We start from the raw sequence: 15901 nt of genomic DNA on the forward strand, positions 1-15901 counted from the left end.
CATTTTAAGTGGTTGCTGCCTAGAGTACTCAGTCTTTTTTCTTTTTCTGGTGTGTGTCATATATATATATATTTATACACACACACACACACATATATATATATATATATATATACACGCACATATATAAAACCATTGGTAGATTGTACTTAGACTTAGCACCTTGAGTCATAATACACTATAATAACTAGATAACACTCAAATAAGTTACACAGTGCTTGTAAATCTTTTTCAACATTGTTTATTGAAAAAAAAAGCAATGTTATTTTTTTTTGGCATCTTATAAAGCTTTTTTTTTATAAAATCATAAAAAATAAAATAACAAAATAACATCTAAAAAAAAGTAAATTTAATGAACAGGTTTCTGACAAGAAAATTTTCTTGTCATTTAACTTCTTTCAATTTAAGGCACCATAATCTGTTTGAAATATAGGACTTGTGGTTTTTATATATACAGACAAACAGAACTATGACTTCAGGCCAAATTGTATATAATTTATCTCTAATTACTAGAGATATTGTGTGTTATTACTTCATTGCATAATTGCAAATATAAAATCTGGTCCATAGATTGGGTACAATTTGCATATTTACTTGTTGTTGAAAAAAAAATTATATTAATAAATCTGAGCAATGGAAGACCTGCTATCCCAAAACAAAAGAATAATAATTAAAAAAAAATGTATGAAAACATAATTATACATAAAATGTATATACACTTTACAATGCATCTCAGGAATGTGAAATTACAATCATGCCACTTGTGATTTCAGGAACACATTGGAGATCAAAATGGAAACACATAAAGATGCATATTTGAAAAAAAACAAACAAACAAAAAAAAACAGCGGCCATTGACTCAAGTGCTTTAGAATGCGCACCTATGCAACAAAACAAAAAACACAATTTTATTTTAACAATATGATGTGGGAGGACATTTAACCATTCTCGCTCACACTAGTAGAATTTTGATGAACTCAAAAGAAGTGCACAACAGTACAAGCAGGTATTAACAAATAGTGACTAAATGAAACATTGCATTCAAAACAATACAAAAAAGTCACTATTTTTATAAGTGCAACTATTTTGGTTGCTTGTAAATTACAAAAAAACAAAACCTGGTTGCTAAGATTGAATTTACAAAAGCAACACAGATATTTAACTGAAGGTATGAGAGAAATCTGGAAGCAGTGTGTAGATTAATTTCAGGATATACACACTGATGAAAGTCACTCCCCTTCTTCCTTAATACGCTGTTGTTTGTTTCTGCGGGCATCCATGTCAAAGTTAAAGTCACTCCAGTCATCCCGAGGAGGAAAGGAGATGGTTTGTCGAAGGGTGAAGCGAACAGCATCAATGACTCTCTCTCCGCGAGATTCATTGGATCCTACACTAACAGTGGAAGCGCTGCTAGTTGTGCGGAGCAAGTGAGGAGGAGATGAAAACTCGTGGATCTGACGGTGCTCCAAAAGGCCTTTCCAGATTGCATGGCGAAACTGTTCTGGGATCTTCAAGCTAACCAAATCCTTTAAAACAGATATATTTACTATGGATATTGTCATTTCTACATGCTAGTTACACAGTCACACAGCTGCCTAATTTATGACTTGCTCATTACTAGAACATACTTATTAAAAACAAAATATATTCTTACACCACTCCCATCAAATATCAATATACTCATTTCAACCAAATATGTTTTTCTCACTATTTCACATTTGACATTGCAAAAGTAAAGAGTAGGAACAATCATTTACCTCTAAGGAATAATGTTCAATCTGATAGATGGTGCTCAAGCCCTGGGTAGTGAAATAGTCCAGACAGGATGAACATCCCAATCTCACTAAAAAACTAGAGAGAAAAGAAAAAAAAATAGGTCCTTATCACAATGCAAGTTTATTGAAAACAGGGTAATTGCAGTATACGTCAAGAAGAACTTTTTAACACATACAAAGTACAAAAGAAACAGCAGATACCTAGATAATAATGATAAAAGATATGGGACACAGTGCTTTCATTATGTGCTTTCTGAATCTTTTAGGGGTTTGGAAGGTAGGTAAAATAAAGCATGATTAAGCGTTATTCTGGAGACACAGATAAAATAACGCAATTTATGTGGTGCAGTAATATAAATTACTATCCACAAAGCATCTTAAAGGACATGAAAATCCAGAATGTTATATGATGCTTTTAGTAGTATATTTTAAAGTGAAGAACAATGCATTTATAAAAGGAGTGCGCTTGTATGAATCATAAAAATATTATGCTAGCAACTGACAAATAGCAACCATTAAGTTTGTCATCACAAAGCAAAGAAAAAAAATAAACAATAACAATATGTTTCTTAAAACTCATTTATTGTAAATCTATTTCTGCTATGTAGATATACACTTAAAGGGACACTTAAGTCAAAATAAACTTTCATGATTCAGAAAGAGCTTGTGCAGTTTTAAGACACTTTCCAATTTACTTTCACTATCAAATTTTGCACAGTCTTTTTAAATTCACACTTTCTGTGGAACAAGATCCTACTAGTCTGTGATTAGCTGATGTCTGTCACATACGGAGGCCGGAAAATTAGAGAGAAAAAATAATTTGTCCGAAAAAATCTACTGCTTATTTGAAATTCAGAGTAGGTGCTATTGCACTCTCTTTTAATTATGTGCTTGTTAATAATGCAATTCTACTGCATTGAGTGGTCCTTTAACAGGCAGTTTTATTAATTTATTATACATTTTCCATGCTTCAGGCATATAATGAAATTAAAAACAAAAACTTTTCTTGTTCACAGTGTTCTTTTTAAATGCATTGTGTGGTTTTGTAACTCTGTGTCCCTTAATTGATTTTGTGCTTTATACACCAGGCTTCAAAAACAAATGAGTCTGAGAAAGGAAAGTTTGCAAAAGATTTTTTTTCTTTTTTTCAAATAAAACAGAAAAAGCATATAGCAAATTGCCCCTCTTGTTATGTAGCTTCATTGGGAAGGCAGACAAAGGTGGGTACTTAAAGCTGAGATATAGTCTTTATTTGTAGATACTCAATGCCAAGATACAAATTCAGGCAAGAACATGCAGAAACTAAGTAAGGTAAAGGATTGTGGTTGCAAATGTAAAACTAGTGATCTCTCACCTCACGTCTTTCTTTTACTTGTCCATACGCATGCACAAATTGATTAGGGGAGGGGGATGAATCCAAGCCCAGGTGACTGTAAGGGGGTGCAAAATACAACCCCTTACTTTTCAATGTCAATGCATAAAACCTACTTTTTTAAAAAATATTTTGGTAACCAATAATAAATGTTTTTATGTGTTGACTCATAAAAGATGCAGAAGGCACTTTAAGTAAATAAACTTGATTAAACTATTATTTCTGAAATATTGCTGGCTATATTAATAGTGTAATACACATATAAGTCACACAAACAATCATAGGATTTGAAGATTAATGTTAAAAACCTCACTGTGATTAAGTTAGAATAATTAATTACATTAAAAATTAACTTTCACTATTTTATCAAAATAAAATAAAAAAAATCTATAACACAAAACATACTGAAAGGATGTGTTCATTGTTAAATCATTAGTATACTAAAGTTGTTATTATTTCAGAATTGTTATACACCTTCCTGTTGTGTTTATTCCTTTTTGTTAAAGGGACATGATACCTAAATGTTGAAACACTTGAAAGTGATAAAGCTGAAAATATCCCCTGAACATCTCTATATAAAAAAAAGAAAAGAAAAAACTCAAAATGTCCTACGTTTTATCAACCCAGTGTAAAGGATTTAAGCAGCAAATCAGTATGCTGGTCCCGGGACTTGCAAGAGAGTAAGCCTCATGCACACTCATGTTATTTCCCTATTCAGTTTAAGCAAGTTTACTATGAAATCCTATGAGATCACAGTAAAACAGTTCATGACCTCAGCACTGCTGATTGGCTGCTGTTCATTTCTTCCTTTTTGTTTTTTTACCTGCAGCTGGGCAGTAACTGACAGATACCTTTTTAAAGAGCACTTTCTCTGGTGAGCTGATGAAATTGTGTGGTAAAATATCTTCCTTTTTACATAGAAATGTTCAGGTGATAGCTTCCTAACAGTTTTTTATAGTTATGCCGCATCACTTTCAAGTGATTTAGCATATAACTATTATGTCCCTTTAAGTATGTCTATGGGCCATTAACTTTTTAAACAACTGGAAATTTTTGATTTGTGTATGCCCACATGTGATGCTATACTGTCTCATTAGACTAATTACAGAGCACTGACAAACAACCATTCCCTTCTACAGCTATTCCTTAGTAGATTATCCTTAAAGGGACATGAAACCCACATTTTGTCTTTCATGATTTAGAAAGAGCATACAATTTTAAACAACTTTCTAATTTACTTCTATTATCTAATTTGCTTTATTCTCTTGATATACTTTGCTGAAAAGCATATCTAGATAGGCTCAGTAGCTGCTGATTGGTTGCTGCACATAGATGCCTCGTGTGATTGGCTAAACCATGTGCATTGATATTTCTTCAACAAAGGATATCTAAGGAATGAAGTAATGAGATAATAGAAGTAAATTGGAGTGTTGTTTAAAGTGTATTCTCTATCTGAATCATGAAAGAACATTTTTGAGTTTAGTGTCCCTTTAAACTTTACATTCAAAATAATTTACCAAATGCTTTAGCACAGGGTTATTGTAGATGTAATTTATTTATAAAGGACAATCGGAAGTTGTTACACTGTTCCCCCGGCAGTGTAAATAGGAGGAAATACTAAGGCCTAGATTTAGAGTTCGGCGGTAGCCGTCAAAACCAGCGTTAGAGGCTCCTAACGCTGGTTTTGGCCGCCCGCTGGTATTTGGAGTCAGTGATTAAAGGGTCTAACGCTCACTTTACAGCCGCGACTTTTCCATACCGCAGATCCCCCTACGCCATTTGCGTAGCCTATCTTTTCAATGGGATCTTTCTAACGCTGGTATTTAGAGTCGTTTCTGCAGTGAGCGTTAGAGCTCTAACGACAAGATTCCAGCCGCCTGAAAAAAGCAGGAGTTAAGAGCTTTCTGGCTAACGCCGGTTCATAAAGCTCTTAACTACTGTACCCTAAACTACACTAACACCCATAAACTACCTATGTACCCCTAAACCGAGGTCCCCCCACATCGCCGCCACTCGATTAAAATTTTTAACCCCTAATCTGCCGACTGCCACCTACGTTATACTTATGTACCCCTAATCTGCTGCCCCTAACCCCGCCGACCCCTATATTATATTTATTAACCCCTAACTTGCCCCACACAACGTCGCCGCAAGCTACTTAAAATAATTAACCCCTAATCTTCCGACCGCAAATCGCCGCCACCTACGTTATCCCTATGTACCCCTAATCTTCTGCCCCTAACATCGCCGACCCCTATGTTATATTTATTAACCCCTAATCTGCCCCCCACAACGTCGCCGACACCTACCTACACTTATTAACCCCTAATCTGCCGAGCGGACCTGAGCGCTACTATAATAAAGTTATTAACCCCTAAGCCGCCTCACTAACCCTATCATAAATAGTATTAACCCCTAATCTGCCCTCCCTAACATCGCCGACACCTACCTTCAATTATTAACCCCTAATCTGCCGACCGGAGCTCACCGCTATTCTAATAAATGTATTAACCCCTAAAGCTAAGTCTAACCCTAACACTAACACCCCCCTAAGTTAAATATAATTTTTATCTAACGAAATAAATTAACTCTTATTAAATAAATGATTCCTATTTAAAGCTAAATACTTACCTGTAAAATAAATCCTAATATAGCTACAATATAAATTACATTTATATTATAGCTATTTTAGGATTAATATTTATTTTACAGGTAACTTTGTATTTATTTTAACCAGGTACAATAGCTATTAAATAGTTAAGAACTATTTAATAGTTACCTAGTTAAAATAATTACAAATTTACCTGTAAAATAAATCCTAACCTAAGATATAATTAAACCTAACACTACCCTATCAATAAAATAATTAAATAAACTACCTACAATTACCTACAATTAACCTAACACTACACTATCAATAAATAAATTAAACACAATTGCTACAAATAAATACAATTAAATAAACTATCTAAAGTACAAAAAATAAAAAAGAACTAAGTTACAGAAAATAAAAAAATATTTACAAACATAAGAAAAATATTACAACAATTTTAAACTAATTACACCTACTCTAAGCCCCCTAATAAAATAACAAAGACCCCCAAAATAAAAAATTCTCTACCCTATTCTAAAATACAAAAATTACAAGCTCTTTTACCTTACCAGCCCTGAACAGGGCCCTTTGCGGGGCATGCCCCAAGAAGTTCAGCTCTTTTGCCTGTAAAAGAAAACATACAATACCCCCCCCCCCAACATTACAACCCACCACCCACATACCCCTAATCTAACCCAAACCCCCCTTAAATAAACCTAACACTAAGCCCCTGATGATCTTCCTACCTTGTCTTCACCATGCCAGGTTCACCGATCCGTCCTGGCTCCAAGATCTTCATCCAACCCAAGCGGGGGCTAGACATCCACTGAAGAAGTCCAGAAGAGGGTCCAAAGTCTTCCTCCTATCCGGCAAGAAGAGGACATCCGGACCGGCAAACATCTTCTCCAAGCGGCATCTTCTATGTTCTTCCATCCGATGACGACCGGCTCCATCTTGAAGACCTCCAGCGCGGATCCATCCTCTTCTTCCGACGACTAGACGACGAATGACGGTTCCTTTAAGGGACGTCATCCAAGATGGCGTCCCTCGAATTCCGATTGGCTGATAGGATTCTATCAGCCAATCGGAATTAAGGTAGGAATTTTCTGATTGGCTGATGGAATCAGCCAATCAGAATCAAGTTCAATCCGATTGGCTGATCCAATCAGCCAATCAGATTGAGCTCGCATTCTATTGGCTGTTCCGATCAGCCAATACAATGCGAGCTCAATCTGATTGGCTGATTGGATCAGCCAATCGGATTGAACTTGATTCTGATTGGCTGATTCCATCAGCCAATCAGAAAATTCCTACCTTAATTCCGATTGGCTGATAGAATCCTATCAGCCAATCGGAATTCGAGGGACGCCATCTTGGATGACGTCCCTTAAAGGAACCGTCATTCGTCGTCTAGTCGTCGGAAGAAGAGGATGGATCCGCGCTGGAGGTCTTCAAGATGGAGCCGGTCGTCATCGGATGGAAGAACATAGAAGATGCCGCTTGGAGAAGATGTTTGCCGGTCCGGATGTCCTCTTCTTGCCGGATAGGAGGAAGACTTTGGACCCTCTTCTGGACTTCTTCAGTGGATGTCTAGCCCCCGCTTGGGTTGGATGAAGATCTTGGAGCCAGGACGGATCGGTGAACCTGGCATGGTGAAGACAAGGTAGGAAGATCTTCAGGGGATTAGTGTTAGGTTTATTTAAGGGGGGTTTGGGTTAGATTAGGGGTATGTGGGTGGTGGGTTGTAATGTTGGGGGGGGGGGTATTGTATGTTTTTTTTTACAGGCAAAAGAGCTGAAATTCTTGGGGCATGCCCCGCAAAGGGCCCTGTTCAGGGCTGGTAAGGTAAAAGAGCTTGTAATTTTTGTATTTTAGAATAGGGTAGGGAATTTTTTATTTTGGGGGTCTTTGTTATTTTATTAGGGGGCTTAGAGTAGGTGTAATTAGTTTAAAATTGTTGTAATATTTTTCTTATGTTTGTAAATATTTTTTTATTTTCTGTAACTTAGTTCTTTTTTATTTTTTGTACTTTAGATAGTTTATTTAATTGTATTTATTTGTAGCAATTGTGTTTAATTTATTTATTGATAGTGTAGTGTTAGGTTAATTGTAGGTAATTGTAGGTAGTTTATTTAATTATTTTATTGATAGGGTAGTGTTAGGTTTAATTATAACTTAGGTTAGGATTTATTTTACAGGTAAATTTGTAATTATTTTAACTAGGTAACTATTAAATAGTTCTTAACTATTTAATAGCTATTGTACCTGGTTAAAATAAATACAAAGTTACCTGTAAAATAAATATTAATCCTAAAATAGCTATAATATAAATGTAATTTATATTGTAGCTATATTAGGATTTATTTTACAGGTAAGTATTTAGCTTTAAATAGGAATCATTTATTTAATAAGAGTTAATTTATTTCGTTAGATAAAAATTATATTTAACTTAGGGGGGTGTTAGTGTTAGGGTTAGACTTAGCTTTAGGGGTTAATACATTTATTAGAATAGCGGTGAGCTCCGGTCGGCAGATTAGGGGTTAATAATTGAAGGTAGGTGTCGGCGATGTTAGGGAGGGCAGATTAGGGGTTAATACTATTTATGATAGGGTTAGTGAGGCGGATTAGGGGTTAATAACTTTATTATAGTAGCGCTCAGGTCCGGTCGGCAGATTAGGGGTTAATAAGTGTAGGTAGGTGTCGGCGACGTTGTGGGGGGCAGATTAGGGGTTAATAAATATAACATAGGGGTCGGCGATGTTAGGGCAGCAGATCAGGGGTACATAGGGATAACGTAGGTGGCGGCGGTTTACGGAGCGGCAGATTAGGGGTTAAAAGTGTAATGCAGGGGTCAGCGATAGCGGGGGCGGCAGATTAGGGGTTAATAAGTGTAAGGTTAGGGGTGTTTAGACTCGGGGTACATGTTAGGGTGTTAGGTGCAGACGTAGGAAGTGTTTCCCCATAGGAAACAATGGGGCTGCGTTAGGAGCTGAACGCTGCTTTTTTGCAGGTGTTAGGTTTTTTTTCAGCTCAAACAGCCCCATTGTTTCCTATGGGAGAATCGTGCACGAGCACGTTTTTGAGGCCGGCCGCGTCCGTAAGCAACTCTGGTATCGAGAGTTGTATTTGCGGTAAAAATGCTCTACGCTCCTTTTTTGGAGCCTAACGCAGCATTTGTTTGAACTCTCGATACCAGAGTTAAATTTATGGTGCGGCCAGAAAAAAACCCGCGGAGCGTTAACAGCCCTTTTACCGCCAAACTCCAAATCTAGCCGTAAGTGTTTATATTCATGTGTTTGTTTATAACCACTCAGAACTTTGTGGCCTGTGAAAAAGTTAATGGCTATTTTAAAGCAAGCAAATAAAATTGTGCTTCCATATTTGCTAATAAAATATAAGCCCTTGAACTGTAGCAAAATAAAGCTGTTAAAATCTAACAATTAAAGTGTCTAATAATAATATACTTTGTAAGTTTGGAGAAATATGTGCCTTTAAAAAAAGTATTAAAAACACTAAAAAGGCAAAATGTATGCTAATATAAAGCTACAATAAATTGTCAGACTGCTTGCCTGTCACTCCAGCATTAGATCTGCTGATTGATGCTTCATAAGGAATAAGACTGGTTCTCACTCTCTAAATGATTCATACTATATTATGGCAAATGACTAAGCTCTTCAGTGGTGGGTGGAAAAGAAGACTCACCTGGCGATGCTGCAGTCTGTGGGGTAAGGAGGAGGAGGAGTGCAGTGCGACGTGGAAGGCATAGTTAAGGTAGGGGGTAGCGTCTGAGATGGACTAAGCCCATTGAGATCACTGGTCATTGGAATGTGTGAGCTCATCATTGGAACTGGAAAAAAAGTACAGAGAAACTATAATTATCCAAGCAATAAGATGATTCACAAACAGATAATAATATTGCTGATAGAGTAATGTTTTGAATGTATGTTTCTTAAACAGCCCCAAATAACGACTAGTCACAGTGTATTATTTCTAGTGAAGGGAGTGTCCAACTTTTTCATCATGTTTTTGTTTTCAATTGTAGGGCTGGGGAACAAATTTTACCAGTTCTAAATAAATCATACTTCAAAAATATTCTACACAAAAGTGCAGTGTACATGCCACAAATCTACATATACACATGCTGACCTGGAAGAATGTATAGTGTAACATAACAGAAACAACAGGGAGAAACCAAAAAGTGAGAACTCTGTTGAGTCTGTTGTAAAACATTGTAGGGACAAATTCAGACCCATGGCTTTAAATGGGAAATACATAATGTGCATGATATTGTATTATATTTCTAGACAAAAGACTTTCTAAAATGTGTCATAATGTGCTTCAAACAATAATGCTACTGCAAACAATACAGCAATAAGCAAGACAAATGCACACCTGTCATTATTTCTCCGTGCCACATAAAACTAAATAAATGTCATCTCAAATGCCCCAAACTTCCAATACCATTCTGGTGGAACTGGAAACGAAGTGTCAGGATTCATTACTTATTCTGGAACTGCTGACAAAGCATTTTATGGGCACAATATGCTTGCTTTAGAGGTAAACAGGGCAAGGAGCGGTCAGTCAATTTAAATATAAGAATTAAAGGGAGAGGAAACCCCAACATTTTCTTTCATGGATTGAATAGAACATACAATTTTAAACAACTTTCCAATTTACTTCTATTATTACATTTTTTTCATTATCTTGTTATCCTTTGCTGAAGGAACAGCATTGCACTACTGTCAAGCTAGCTGAACACATCTAGTGAGCTAATCACAAGAGACAAATGTGTGCAGGCACCAATCAGCAGCTAGCTCCCACTTGTGTAGGATATGTGCATATTCTAACAAGGGATACCAAGAAAACAAAACAGTTGAAAATAAAAGTGAATTTAAAATTGGCTTAAAATTTCATTCTCTATTTCACTGGTTTTCAAATCTGTCCTCAGGCCTCCCCAACAGTCCAGGTTTTCAAGATCACCTTGGATGAGAGCAGGTAAAATAACCGTTTACTAATCAGCTGAGGACAGGTTTGAAAACCAGTGCTCTGATTGAATCGTGCAAGTTTAATTTTGACTCTCCTATCCCTTTAAGGCATTACTTTTGCTTCCACATTTGGCAAATACTAATTTATAGATGTTTAAAAGATGGATTTTGCAGTGTGAACTACAATAAACTAAATAAATATTTGAAGAAGAAAAAAACGGACTTAATAAATTCTGACACTGTCTGTGTTGTATTACTGTTTTTGAGTATCAACTGAGAATTGCTCATAAAAAAAATGCTACTCATTCACTGCATGAAAAATTATACTCTCTATTGGAGAGGCAAGGCTACTTATTATGAAGCCTTCATATTAAAAATACAAATAGGTTACACCAAAGCTGCAGGTAGCATACATGCATACAATGGGCCAGTGGAAAACTGTTCTGTGAAGGTTTTTATATTTCTATTCAGTACTATAATAATACAAAACATGCAACTTAGAGCTTACATACTGTACTCCAAAATAAAAATATAGAGAACTCCAAAAGAACATTTAAAAAAATAATAAAACGTAACTTTATTTTCATTGTCAAGTGCAATCAAAGATACTTAAGTTAAAAATCATCATTTTAGCCATCATGAAAAAATAAATAAATCTATACATTGGTTGGTACTGCTCACTCAATAGTTAAATTAAACATGTGAACTGCATATCAATTTAAAATAGCCCTGAGTGATGTATCAAAAATAAGATGTATACAGCTTGGGGTTAGATTACGACTGGCGTGCCAACTGTTGCACGTGAAAGAAAAGGGGTTTATTGCGGCTCTTGAAAGTAAACATGTTGGCTTAAATGCAATTTAATTTAACACACGTTGGGATATTGTGACTTCAGAGCTCTGGTTAACTGGTACGCTTGACTTAAAAGTTGCAAAAAACACATCAAAATGAAAAGTAAAAATACAGTTACAATCATAATAACACTATCTAATAAATATTAATAAAAAAAAATTCATAAAAAAGTTATAAGGACTCAAAGATATGAGGTCTTAGGTGTTAGGAAAAAAAAGGCAGGCAAAGGGCTTTAGAGACACATACATACATACACGTCTAAAAATGTATATACTAGTGTTAAAGTCTGTGTACACGGACCAGTCTCAGGGCCAGGTATGTTTGTCAAGCGCAGTCTCTACTGTCAGACAAACATACCTGGCCTTTTAATATTTATATGTTTATATGTGTGTACATACATATTTATGTATTTACATGTGTATTTATGTATTAACAGATACATATTTATGTATTTACCTATGTATTTACAGACACCTTTAAACACATAAATACATATTTAGATATATATATATAAGTCCAATTGGACTTCCCCGAAAACGTTCACAATGAACTGTGTTTTTGTGCTTTATATCCAGAAACTACAATCGCCTTATATCTCTATAAAATTGATTGCTGCACCCTAGTCACTTGCTCTGAAGTTTGAGAGAGTGCATTTTTCCTGAACATTATATATATATATATATATATATATACACAGATACATATATACAGTGGATATAAAAAGTCTACACACCCCTCTTAAAATGTCAAGTTTCTGTGATGTAAAAAAATGAGACAAAGATTAATCATTTCAGAACTTTTTCCCCCTTTAATGTGACCTATAAACTGTACAACTCAAATCAAAAACAAACTGAAATCTTTTAGGTAAAGAGAAATAAAAAACTAAAATAATATGGTTGCATAAGTGTAAACACCCGTTTATAACTGGGGATGTAACTGTGTTCAGAATTAAGCAATCACATTCAAAATCATGTTAAAAAGATTTCAGTTTGTTTTTCAATCAAGTTGTACAGTTTATAGGTCACATTAAAGGTGGAAAAACTTCTGAAATGATTTATCTTTGTCTCATTTTTTTTTTTACATCACAGAAACCTGACATTTTAACAGGGGTGTGTAGACTTTTTATATCCACTGTATATACACACAGGTATAAATATATATTTTACCAAAAAAAATACTGTTATATATACTGTAGAAATATCTATTTATGAATAAATAGAACATATTCTATGTGAAGAACTATGGAATGTGAAATTTTAATATTTTATGTAAGGTTTGCACACTTGGTTAATCGCGATCGGGTTTGAGCAACTTAATGGGTGTTTTTTTTCTTCTACTTTTTGTGCTTTATTGAAGTATATGGGGAATACGTTAACACGGTTACCACACATAATCTAGCCCTTATTTCGCTGCTAATAGAAAAGGAATGTAAAGTAAAGAACTATCATTTTACGGCAAAAAGAACATTGTTTTTTTTATGTTTTCCGTATATTATTTTTGTTAATAAAATACAAATTTCACACCAAAGTGAACTAAAGATGCTCTTCTTGCTCAAACTGGAAAAAACTAGGGTTCTAGGACAACACTGCCTCTGTTGTGATAACATCATTGTGCCTACTCGCTGTGTCCATGGATGGAAACATTAAAAGGACATTAAACCCCATTTTTTTTTGTTCATGATTCGGATAGAGCTTACAATTTTAAACAACTTTCAAAATTACTTCTTTTAGCAACGTTGAAGGAGCAGCAATGCACTACTAGGCACTTGCTGAATACATTGAGTGAGCCAATGAAAAGAGGTATATTATGTGTGCAGCCACCAATCATCAGCTTGTGCATTACTGCTCCAAAGTCTTCCTATGCATGCTTTTCAAGGAGAAGGAAGCAAATTAGAGAATAGAAGTAAACTAGAAAGTTGTTTAACATTGCTATATTTGAATCATGAAAGTTTCATTTTGACTTTACCTGTTAAAAATAAATAAAAAATGGCTGAATTATATATTAACAAAACATGAAGAAATGTTTTCCCCTTAATTAATGAAAGTTTAAGTTTTAATGTCACTTTAATAAAAGCTAGAAGTGTATACCTTTCCAATATTAGTCCAAAAGATTGAAAGCAAACATTACCCTATTAAAGCAATTGATTAGAGACTAATTGTGCCTATAGTAAAACTGAAAGCTCTACATACAATAGATGATGATAAATAGCCAAACATCCTTCCCCAGTCTTCAAGGGACTCCAGCAGGTCACATTTTAAACAAATATGAGCTACATAATGACTGCAGTTGCTTTAATATGAAACCCTCAAAATCAGGTATTTTGTAGATCATATGCAGTTAAACTGAACATGTGCTGTAATGTATTGACCAAAGCATTATTAATTTCATTTTTAGTACATCAAAGATATTCTTACTGTTTGCTCCCATGCCGTCGGACATTGTGTTTGGGGTGAGCGAGTTCCTGTGCTGCGGGTTCATTAGCTGACTGACAGAAGGCAACTTGTTCAAGCTGTTCATCTTGCTGAGAGGAGGAGAAGTGGATCCAAATGACTGTGCTTGTAATGAAGATCTGTAAGACAGTAATGTAACTTGCTGTTATGGTTGTGCTGGAGACCATCTATCTATTTGCAAAACAGAGCTAAAAAGTATTAGATGTTTGAATGTGGTTCCTTTTCTATTGATGTAATAGGCCATTTGCTACCACAAAAACACAGAAATGTCTAAGACAGAACACACTAGTACAATAACATATTTCATTTTTAAACAAGTAGGCTTTAATATTATTATTTACATGATATTAAAGTTCAACTTTCTTCAAATAATATAGGGCAAAATTTTAAATATAATTTGTTTCCATTTCAAAACATTGGATACTTTTGATACGATCTAGTTATCCCTTTTTTTTGTGTTTCCATTTAATTAAATTTTTTGTTAGTTTTGCAGAAGTTTTCAAAATATCCATGAAAGGCATGTCTGCTTAGAACTTTCATATGAATTCAACTATTAAAACATATTGCTTTCCATTTGCCTTTGCTCAGTGATTTCAATATCAGTGCACACATCTTGCGGGCAGGTATGTAAAGAGATAAAATCACACACTTCCCTGAAGGTACACGGCTGTGAGCCAAGTGCAGGAGATGAGGAGCACGTACCCTCAGGCATGTTTACCTGAATGACTACAGGACCTAAGATTGAGTTACATGGCTCAGATTGCAGGCTCAGTTCATTGGTGTTTTCTTTATGCGGAAAGACATAAAAGGTTAGCTGAACAGTGCTGTTGACAGAACAATTAGAAAACCGGGAAGAGGTTAGGAAAAATAAGGAATGACATGAAACCCTTCATAATGTGTGTTAATGTACAGGATGGAAATGTAAAGAAAATATTTCTGAAATGTCATTAAGCACTAGATAACTGTCCTTAACACTGGAGAGGAGCGGAGCTACAAAATTCAATAACCCTCCTCGACCCTTGCCAAACTTTCTTAATATTCATGAAGAAACTATGTATGATGTTTCCCAATGGGATAAAGGGTTCTCAGGCAACTGGGTCTCAGCCATATGTTTAAGATGTGGTAGCCAATAATTAACATGGTATATTTTAGACCAAGAACCTAAATAACATATTTCTAGTCACACACTTGCAGGAATTAAGTTTTATTTTACCATGCCTTTCTTTATCTAATACTACCAGGGCTCATTGTTGCTACAGTTACTCAAAGCAGATAGCAGCAGACAGTGTTGTGAGTGAGGGCTGAGGCAAAGATGGACACATATTGTGGTTATCATACATACACTTCAGCTTAGACAAACCTGTGAAGTAACATAATGAAAAACAGAAACTTGTTTCTCGTTATATTTAGAAAGATTTATTTTTCTACTTTTAAGAGAAATTGTACTATAGCCATCATTTTCACCTCAGTTTGGAGCTAACACAATATATATTTGTGTCTAGTTGGAGGGTATATTTGTGCTTTTCACAGGCAATATTTGGATGACATATTAGACTATATATTCTTGCTGAATTTGCTACCCACCATTAAAGACTATGGCAAGACAAGTGAATCACAACAGCAAGCCCCACCGTAATAAGGATACAATTAGACATGTAGTTTAAGTTAGATGTGTTTTAATAAATAAAGAAAAGATAATCTCACATAGAATACAGGATTTACTGCTACTAGTGTAGTTTAATGAATCTAGGCTTATGTATTAGCTACATAGTCTATGGGTCTACAAAGCACATTGCATATACAATGCAATGGTTAAAGATATCTTAACATAAATGATGGAATATGTTGCTGATCTGTTTCTTAAATCATAATGT

The 15901-nt window shown here is 35.0% G+C and overlaps 1 protein-coding gene across 4 annotated transcripts in view; it reads right to left on the bottom strand.

Annotated features, from left to right (window-relative positions):
- Nucleotides 1–225: 225 nt before the first annotated feature.
- TP63 (tumor protein p63) overlaps nucleotides 226–15901 on the bottom strand; it is a 476949-nt gene continuing 461273 nt past the window's right edge. For 3 of the 4 annotated variants that reach the window (XM_053710247.1, XM_053710245.1, XM_053710246.1), the window contains exons 10-13: nucleotides 13992–14146; nucleotides 9443–9587; nucleotides 1758–1851; nucleotides 226–1526 (exon numbers count right to left, since the gene is read on the bottom strand). In XM_053710247.1, the coding sequence (XP_053566222.1) occupies nucleotides 1230–1526; nucleotides 1758–1851; nucleotides 9443–9587; nucleotides 13992–14146 (691 nt within the window). In that variant the 3' untranslated portion in view covers nucleotides 226–1229. Of the gene's footprint in view, nucleotides 1527–1757; nucleotides 1852–3129; nucleotides 3206–9442; nucleotides 9588–13991; nucleotides 14147–15901 lie in introns of all 4 variants that reach the window. The other variant, XM_053710248.1, reaches the window with a different exon arrangement.

The sequence above is a fragment of the Bombina bombina genome, chromosome 4 (genome assembly GCF_027579735.1).
Source record: "Bombina bombina isolate aBomBom1 chromosome 4, aBomBom1.pri, whole genome shotgun sequence".
Lineage (NCBI taxonomy): Eukaryota > Metazoa > Chordata > Amphibia > Anura > Bombinatoridae > Bombina > Bombina bombina.